Source organism: Berghia stephanieae, chromosome 8 (assembly GCF_034508935.2).
Source record: "Berghia stephanieae isolate SIO BIC M18660-M18661 chromosome 8, UCSD_Bste_1.3, whole genome shotgun sequence".
NCBI lineage: Eukaryota > Metazoa > Mollusca > Gastropoda > Nudibranchia > Aeolidiidae > Berghia > Berghia stephanieae.
Window position 1 is genome coordinate 5,048,907 of NC_088367.1, and position 10,000 is coordinate 5,058,906.

Here is a 10,000-nt window from a genome sequence, read left to right on the forward strand (position 1 = left end):
TACCTTTTCTTGATAATAGGATAAGTGGTCAAGAGAGACGTTTTACCATCGCCAAAATACTAAGTAGCACCGTTTTATATTATAATTATTTTGACAATTTTACCTATTTTGATAATAGATTAATTGGTCAAGAGAGGTGTTTTACCATCACCAAAATACTAAGTAGCACCGTTTTATATTATCATTATTTTGACAATTTTACCTATTTTGATAATAGATTAATTGGTCAAGAGAGGTGTTTTACCATCACCAAAATACTAAGTAGCACCGTTTTATATTAAAATTATTTTGACAATTTTACCTATTTTGATAATAGATTAATTGGTCAAGAGAGGTGTTTTACAATCACCAAAATACTAAGTAGCACCGTTTTATATTATAATTATTTTGACAATTTTACCTTTTCTTGATGATAGGATAAGTGGTCAAGAGAGATGCTTTACCATCAATGTTGGTGAGTTGTAATCTTTTGATATTTTACATAAAGTCAAGACAATATTGATGCTTATGATACCACCGTTTTCATCATCGTTAGCATCATCATCATTTACCCACACTATCATCACATTCATCACATTCATCATCATCATCATCATCATCATCATCATCATCATCATCATCATCATTGCCGTCATCATCATCATCATCATCATCATCATCATCATCATCATCATCATCATCATCATCATCATCATCATCATTGCCGTTATCATCATCATCATCATCATCATCATCATCATCATCATCATCATCATCATCATCATCATCATCATTATGATCAACAACAATAACAACAACAACATTAACAACAACAACAACAAAAACAACCACAGCAACAACAACAAAAACATCATTTCATCTCTTTTTTTAAAAAACAAAAGAATTGTTAAAAAATCTATGAATCCAAAACATCAATCAGGCATTATCATCTGTTTAATTGTGAGGATGTGCTCACAACATATTAGCAAGTTAACGCCTACGATCCCAACCTACAGCCATCGACAAACGACATGGAAGAGTCTGAGGACAAATCTTCGTTTTCTTCCACGCCGTTCGCTGTAGGCTGGGAACATAATCGGTACCTTGTTATTATTGATACACTCTCATGAAACGTTCCGGTGTGCACTCAATTATCATAATTGGTTTATGATTACATGCACACATTTGTTTCGGTGTGCACTCAATTATCATAATTAGTCTGTGACTAAATGCACACATTTGTTTCAGTGTGCACTCAATTATCATAATTAGTCTGTGACTAAATGCACACATTTGTTTCGGTGTGCACTCAATTATCATAATTAGTCTGTGACTAAATGCACACATTTGTTTCGGTGTGCACTCAATTATCATAATTGGTTTGTGACTACATGCACACATTTGTTTCGGTGTGCACTATATTATCATAATTGGTTTGTGACTACATTCATACATTTCTTCGGTGTGCTTTCAATTATCATAATTAGTCTGTGACTACATGCACGCATTTGTTTCGGTGTGCACTCAATTATCATAATTAGTCTGTGACTACACGCACACATTTCTTTAAGTGTGCACTCAATTTTCATAATTGGTATCTGACTACGTGCAAACATTTGTTTCGGTGTGCACTTAATTATCAAGATTGGTTTGTGATTACGTGCCCACATTTGCATTATGACCACCGGGGCTGATTTGGCATTGTTGTAATGGGGCATGGACAAGATTTTGCGTTCGTTTGAGATTGACGTGTACTTATATGCAGGTCTGATAACACAAATTGTTACGGCTCATTGTTGTAATGGAAATACTCTCAAAGAGATGCAAAATAGTCTCCAGTACTTACTTACTTACCTTACCCGGGTTCCATCTCTTTCCAGAGGTCGGATGTCATGGCTTTCCATCCTTCACGGTCCATTGCAGCCTCGTTACAGTCTGCCATGCGCCGTCCTGTAGCTTCCTTGATGCCATCTGTCCAGGATTTCCTTTGTCTTCCTCTGCCTCTCTTTCCTTCAATTCTCCCCTCCATTATCCTTTTTTCGAGACTATCATGTCTTCGCATATGTCCAAAATATGACAGCTTTTTGTGCTTCACAGTCAAAAGAAGTTCTTTTTGTTTTTGGCCCATTAGGTCGAGGACTTCAATGTTTGTTTTTCTTGCTGTCCAAGGTATTTTCAGTATTCTCCTGTACGTCCACATCTCAAAAGCTTCAAACGTTGTTCTGTCTGTGCGGTTAGTGTCCACGTTTCACAACCATAAAAGAAAATGGACCACACATAGCATTTGGTGCATCTCATTCGTGTTCTGATGGAGATATTTGTGTTGTTGAGGATTGGCTTTAGTTTCATGAACGCATTTTTGGCCAGCATTATTCGTCTCCTGATCTCTTTGTCAGACTTTGCATCGGATGTTACCAACTGCCCCAAGTACGTGAACTCCTTTACTTGTTCCACTGGACACTCTTCTATTTCTATATCTATGTCTATTGGCTCTTTCTTTTTTGTTATCACCATTGTTTTTGTCTTCTTCGCATTCATGAACAGCCCCTTTTCTTTACTCTCTTCGTTCACTTTTGAAATTAGCTTCTGTAGGTCTTCCTTACTTTCCGCCAACAGGACAGTATCGTCAGCGTAACGTAAATTGTTGATGTTGTGGCCACCAACCTTCAACCCTTGTGCTGTTTCTACTTGCCGAAAAATAGACTCTGTGTATAAATTAAACAAGCAAGGAGACATAACACATCCCTGGCGCACTCCTTTCTTGATTTCAATTGCATCTGTTGTATCTGCCTGCACTTTTATCTGAGCCTTTTGCTGCCAGTACAGATTAGCGATTAGAGCCACATCATTCTCTTCCACACCTATTGCCACAAGGTCCTGGATAAGTTTCTGATGACTAACAGAATCAAATGCCTTTGAGTAGTCGATAAAACAGGCATATATGTCTTTTTTGGACCTCTAAGTATTTTTCTGATAGGATTTTTAAGTCGAAAATTGCCTCCCTGGTGCCACTGTTCTTTTTGAATCCAGGTTGCTGTTCTGAAATCTCACGATCTACTTTTGACGAGATTCTTTTCAGGATTATTGTCAGGAGGAGTTTCAGTAGATGGCACATAAGACTGATTGTTCTGTAGTCCGAACACTCAATTGCACCCGCTTTCTTGGGTAGCAGTATGAAGATAGAAGTGCGAAGGTCTTCTGGATGTGTGTTGACTCGTATATTTCATTCATAAGGTCCGTTATCACATCAACACCAAATTCACCCAGTGCTTGCAGCATTTCTGTTGACACCCCATCTATTCCATTTGCCTTCCCTGTTTTCAGTATAGGGCTTTCTCTACTTCTGATCTTAGGATTGTGGGTCCCCGTAGAAAGGACTGTATATGGTTGTCACCTCTGTCCGCATTGAATAGCTCCTCCACGTATTCTTTCCATCTATTGGCGATTTCTTCCACCTCAAAGAGGAGTCTACCTGATTTATCCATGATGCAACCGCCAGATTGAGCGTTTTTATATGTGAATTTCTTGATTTCAGCAAACATTGGTCCAGGGTTTCTCTCATGTGATAGCTTCTCAATACGGTGGCACTTTTCAGCAAGCCAGTCTTCTTTAGCCTGGATACACTTTTTCTTTACTGATTTGTCCAATTCATTGTACCTAGGGGTGCACTTTGAATGTTTGTAATGGAAATACTCTCAAAGAGATGCAAAACAGTCTCCAGTACAACAGTGATTAATCAAGCCCACAATTGCGTTCACTTATCAGATATGCGTATTTATTTTGCAGCTCGATTTGAGAGAATCGCCATTACAACATTGAATCCACAGCAATTTGGGTCATCAAATCTATAAATAAGTAAACTAACGATGATGATGATGATGATGATGATGATGATGATGATGATGATGATGATGACGAAGATAACGATGCTGCTGCTGCTGCTGATGATGATGATGATGATGATGATGATAATGATGATGATGATGATGATGATGATGATGATGATGATGATGATGATGATGATGGTGATGATGATGATGATGATGATGATGATGATGATGATGATGATGATGATGATGATACTTATTAATATCATTAGACTTCTCTTTCTGGAAGTAACATTGGTGATTTACAATAGTAGCATTGTCAACCATTAGTGAGAATAATAATAATAATAATAATAATAATAATAACAATAATAATAATAATAATAATAATAATAATAATAATAATAATAATAATAATAATAATAATAATAATAATAATAATAATAATAATAATAATAATAATAATAATAGTAATAATAATAATAATAATGAAAATAATAATAATAATAATAATAATAATAATAATAATAATAATAATAATATATTCCAGTCCCCACAGGCTGCCAGTCTATGCCGTGTCAGAACGGTGGGACTTGCAGCACAAACACGGGCAAGCCAGAGCTGGGAGTCTACGTGTGTTCCTGTGCACATGGCTACTCGGGGAAAAACTGTGAAAACTGTAAGTGGCTCTTAACACAATTAATTGGATTCAATAGTCTGATGTCATGTCGCCCAGTAACGGCGGCCATCTTGGTTCTAAACAAAGAAAATCTGTACTTTTTATTCTTCATGCTGGCTAGAACTTTTCATATATCTTGTGATCAGAATGTGTCAAAGTCAAAACATGTTCAGATTTACAATGTTTTTTTTCCTCTGGATACGCTTTTATGCTCGTCGGAGAAATATTTCATAAGGTCATTGTTCCGATAGTTTAGAGCCAGTTTTTTAGTTACCATGCGTCATTACGAGGGAAGTGACATGACTGTTGAAGCGTATTTGTTCAGTGCATTTGAATAGACTTCAACGGTCGTGACGCCACTTCCCTCGTAATGACGCATAGTGACTTAGTAACTGGTTCTAAACTATCGGAACAATGGCGGATGCCCTTATGAAATACTTCTCTGAGGAGCATAAAAGTGTATCCAGGGGAGAAAAAAAACCATTATAAATCTGATCTTGTTTTGGCTTTTATACATTCTGATCACATGGCATGTGAAAAAGTTCTAGGCAGCATGAAGAATAAAAAGTAACGATTTTCTTTGTTTAGAACCAAGCTGCTCGTTGCTGGGCGGACGTGACATCAGACTATTGAATCCTATTGTGAAGTTGGTAATGAGAGCGATCTATATTCAGGTTTTCTGCTTTTCTTCCAACCGAGTCATCAATCACATGATTTGTTGTTGTCCAATGACTGGATTTTTTCTTAAGAAATGTAAACACGCTGCTTTGTTTATGAAAGTTGTAAACATACCAATGTGTTAAGCCGAGCAAAATGACCAATCGTGATGTTAGATAGTTCAAAAGCTGTGAACACTGTTCACTATGTGGGTCACTTTGATTACAGTTTACAATGTGACCAATGACCTCGAGCACATGGAAAGGTCATATAGATCATCCCCATTATAGACAGGCAGATAACCACGCCTCTCGGGTAATCGTCATAATATAAACAAAGGCAATGATTGGCAGACACAGCAAACTACACAGGTTTTACTACCCGTAGTATTTGTTTAAGTAAAATACCCATCTATAGATAGTATGCAGATGACGTCACTCAGGCCTTTGTTATTGTTTTTGCCATCCGCGTTTGTGAGTTGTTCTCACTAAACTGTATAACCAGACTATAAAAGTTCATGGTTACACAAAGTTTGTGTGTTGGTCCGTTATACTTCCGGATGGCAATGTTGTGAACTCCTTGGCCAAGCGCATTCTATCTATACTTTTATCTGTTTCTCCTTTTAAAACATTTTTATCTCAAAGAATTTGCAATGTCAATTGTCCAATATATTGGGTTGTTTGTTTTTTGTTGTTTTTTGGGGGTTTTTTTTTTTGGGGGGGGGGGGGGGTTTAAAATTATTTAAGTAATCCTTCAGAGCCATAAGGCCCCTTGGATATTACGCTAGTCTATCGCACAGTACTTTCCGCCAGTTCTAACAGACCCAGCTACCCAATCACTGCTGGGTAGATAGGGGGAGGGGGGGGGGTCAGAAAAGATCTCGACTGCACCCGGGATCTGTCTCGGTTCCCTATGCGTGTGAAGCGAGTGCTCTACCAACTGAGCTATTGGAACCCCTAATATCTTTGTTACTTGTGTTTTAAAGCCATTGAGGAAGACTTGGTCTATTAGCAAGTCCTATTACTGATATATGATATGATATAACAACTGTGTTACAAGGTCCTGGGTTCGAGCCTCGCTCGGCGCATAGTTTATTGACTCCTTGGAAAAGGCTCTTTACTCACTTTCCCTCACCTTACTCATGTGTAAAATGAATACCTGGCCGTTAACAGCGTTGTCTCTGTCGGAAAAAAATTGTAATATCGCCTAACAGGCGCGTTCTAGATGTTACGTGTTGCTGTTGGTCAGGGACCCCAGGTAAAGCTCTTTGAGCACATTTAGTGGATATTTTGCTATATAAAAGCTCAATTTTAATTGAAACTCTCGAATAAGTAAAAGTACTTTTAGTGGAAATTTCTCTATATAAAAGCTCATTTTTGAAGCTCATTCTTTGCCATCTATGAACATTTTGAAATAATTCACGATTTTATTGAATGATTGTAATTCAGATGTTGACGAATGTCGACCGTGCCCCTCCAGCCAGTTTGTCTGTGTCAATGGGATTAACTCTCATGTTTGTGCCGCTCGTAAGTAGATTATTTACGTCTTTGCTGCTTGATGATGATGATGATGATGATGATTATGATGATGATGATGATGATGATGATGCTGATGGTGATGTTGTTGTTGATGATGATGACGATGATGATGATGATGATGATGATGATGATGATGATGATGATGATGATGATTAAAGAAATGTGGCGGAAATTATATATACACTCGAACACGATTTTCTCGAAATCCTCTCCTCGGGTCATTATAGAAGTTCGAGTAAACCGTTTTTCCAGGAAACCATGTACAAAGAATAATAAGGAAAAAGTTAGGGACATTCGAATGAGTTCGAGGAATCGGTATCATCGAGAAAACTGTATGTTCGAGCAAACCATGAATCTTAAAAACTGCTCTATTTTTTTCTCATTTCGGACCCTTTATTTGGAACACCTTACCAAAGAGCATTCCTGAAATAGAATCTTTGTCTATTTAAAAAAAAATATTATTATTATTATTATTATTATTATTATTATTATTATTATTATTATTATTATTATTATTATTATTATTATTATTATTATTATTATTATTATATTATTATTAATATTGTTATTATTATTATTATTATTATTATTATTATTATTAAAATCAACAATTTACAATCGAAAGCAACAACGACCAGTACGACGACGACAACCACCACCCCCACCACCACTCCCACCACAACCACAACACCGACCACCACACCTACAACTACTCCCGACTATAAGGTAAGGATTGTAACATTTGGACTCTGGTGTTTATGTCGAAATCGACGTGTACATATTATCCAGGTCTGACATCCGAACCCACTTATGGGCCTAGTTTAACATTGTTGTAATGGACAATATTTTGCGTCATATTTTTGAAATTTCCATTACAACAATGAGTCCATAAGGAATTGGGTTATCAGACCTACAAATAAGTGCACGTCGGTGGGAATCAATTACTTAATGAATTAAATTGGTAAATTATGTTTAGATTATTTTTTTTTAATGAATCATCATTAAGAAATCTAAGTTTTAAAAAAAAATCCTAATAAACTCCAACGTCATGGTCCTGATGGTTCTTGTGAACTTCTTACAGGCTTCATGTCATGAACTACGTTATTATTATTATTATCATCATCATCATCATCATCAATCATCATCATCACCATCATCATCATCATCATAAACATCATCATCATCGTCATCATTATCATCATCATCATTCTCATCATCATCATCATCATCATCATTCTCATCATCATCATCATCATCATCATCATCATCATCATCATCATCATCATCATCATCATCATCATCATCATCATCATTCTCATCATCATTCTCATCATCATCATCATCATCATCATCATCATCATCATCATCATCACCATCATCATCATCATCATCATCATCATCATCATTATCATTATTATTATTATTATTATTATTATTATTATTATTATTATTATTATTATTATTATTATCATCATCATCATCATTATCATTGTGTGCTCCAACACAATAGCCCACACTCACATTTTATTATTATTGATATATCCAAGGTGTGTCCACAAAGCTATGACAGCTGCCAATGTGTCATCGCAGACAAGGAAGACTTGAAAGGACGGATCTGGTTATTTCTTAGAGAACACGAAGTCTGGGCTTTGCTTGTTGGATTCATACAGGGAATCGGTATTCAGTCTAGTATTCTTCAATAACACTACCCCTCCCCCCCCCCCCCTCCCCTCCACCACGTCCCCTCACCTTATTCTTAATATCTATATATATTACAAAGCCAATAATATATATATATATATATATATATATATATATATATATATATATATATATATATATATATATATATATATATATATATATATATATATAGTTCGAAGATGACGTCACTCAGGTCTTTGTTATTGTTTTTTGCCATCCACGTTTATGAGTAATACTCACTGAAATGTATTAACCTGACTATAAACATTCATGGATATACACAGTTTTGTGTGTTGGTCCGTTATGCTTCTGGATGGCAATGTTATGAGCTTCTTAGCCAAGCGCATACTATCTATACACACGACCTACTTTGCGCACCTTGTTTTATCTTAATTGTGCGGCTATGTGGTCTTGTGGTGTGACACTCGCTTTCGGATCCAAAGGTCCTGGGTTCGAGCCTCGCTCGGCGCATAGTTGAGTCCTTGGAAAAGTCTCTTTACTCACATTCTCTCACCGTACTCGGGTGTAAAATGAGTACCTGGCTGTTAACAGAGTTGTCTCTGTCGGAAGAAAATGTAATATCGCCTAACAGGCGTCATGTCTCGTTCTACATGTTACGTTTTGCTGTGGTCAGGGCCCTTTGTAAAGCGCTTTGAGCTTATTTAGTGGATATTGCGCTATATAAAAAGCTCAATTAAGAAAAATAAAAAAAACCCTCAAATTTAATTTTGGGCGGATCAGAATCTCAAAATTTGTTATCACACTCGCTTTCCGATTGATAGGTCTCTGGTTCGAATGCCGCAAACTTGAGTTATAGGAAAAGGCCCGTGACTCAAAAACTGTCACCCCACTCAAATGTAAAATGTGTACCTGGCATGTAATAGCATTGTCATGTCTCTGTCGGAAAACAAAAACTGCAACAGTATAGCGCCTTACATGCGTGATATAATTCTCGTCACATTTGTTAAGTGTTGCTTTTGGTTGGTACCCCTTGCAAAGCCTGATCCGATCTCCGAGATGAGTGTTTAGACTGTTGTCCGATATGCTTGATTCTTGGACACCAGAACCACTCAATCCTCTCCGGGCCTCCTGGCACTCGATGCCTGGATGGAGTTCCTGACCTCCCATAGCGGGCAGGGAGGTACTTACTGTTTCTTCTATCCCCCTGTATCTGTTTTCCAGTTGCTTTCTGTCTTTGTCTTGGAATGAGATTACTTAGTTTCATCCTGACCCTGACCCGGGTCCTTGGCTGGGAGGGAAACAGTCAAATGTGTAGTTATAGTTTTGAGAGATGATATTTTTTCCTTTGAAAACATCTCTCTGTTATGTATTGTTATATTTGTTATTTTGAATGTGTGGTGTAAACATTTGAGTGTATTCCTTTTAGTGTGATCTTGTGCTGGTGTCTGGGTGAGACATTTAGGTGATCTCAAACTAAGTACATTGATAGTGTGATCTTGGAATCTACATCTGTTCCCAATTTGAAACCAATTCCCCTTTGTCTTACCTTTTCTTGGGTGTACTTAAATTGCATTTCTAGAACTTTTTACTATCCCATTTTCTTCTTTTTTACTGGCGCTGATATAACCTAAATGTGTTGTACGCGCCGTAAAACC

General features: G+C 36.9%; 1 protein-coding gene across 1 annotated transcript in view; it reads left to right on the forward strand.

Annotated features, from left to right (window-relative positions):
- The window catches only part of LOC144978062 (integrin beta-like protein A), a 28,371-nt gene that overhangs the window by 14,761 nt on the left and 3,610 nt on the right, over nt 1-10,000 (forward strand). Inside the window, exons 10-14 of the mRNA XM_078923574.1 lie at nt 417-454; nt 4,357-4,485; nt 6,591-6,668; nt 7,306-7,406; nt 8,228-8,357. Of these exons, the coding sequence (XP_078779700.1) occupies nt 417-454; nt 4,357-4,485; nt 6,591-6,668; nt 7,306-7,406; nt 8,228-8,357 (476 nt within the window). The remainder of the gene's footprint in view (nt 1-416; nt 455-4,356; nt 4,486-6,590; nt 6,669-7,305; nt 7,407-8,227; nt 8,358-10,000) is intronic.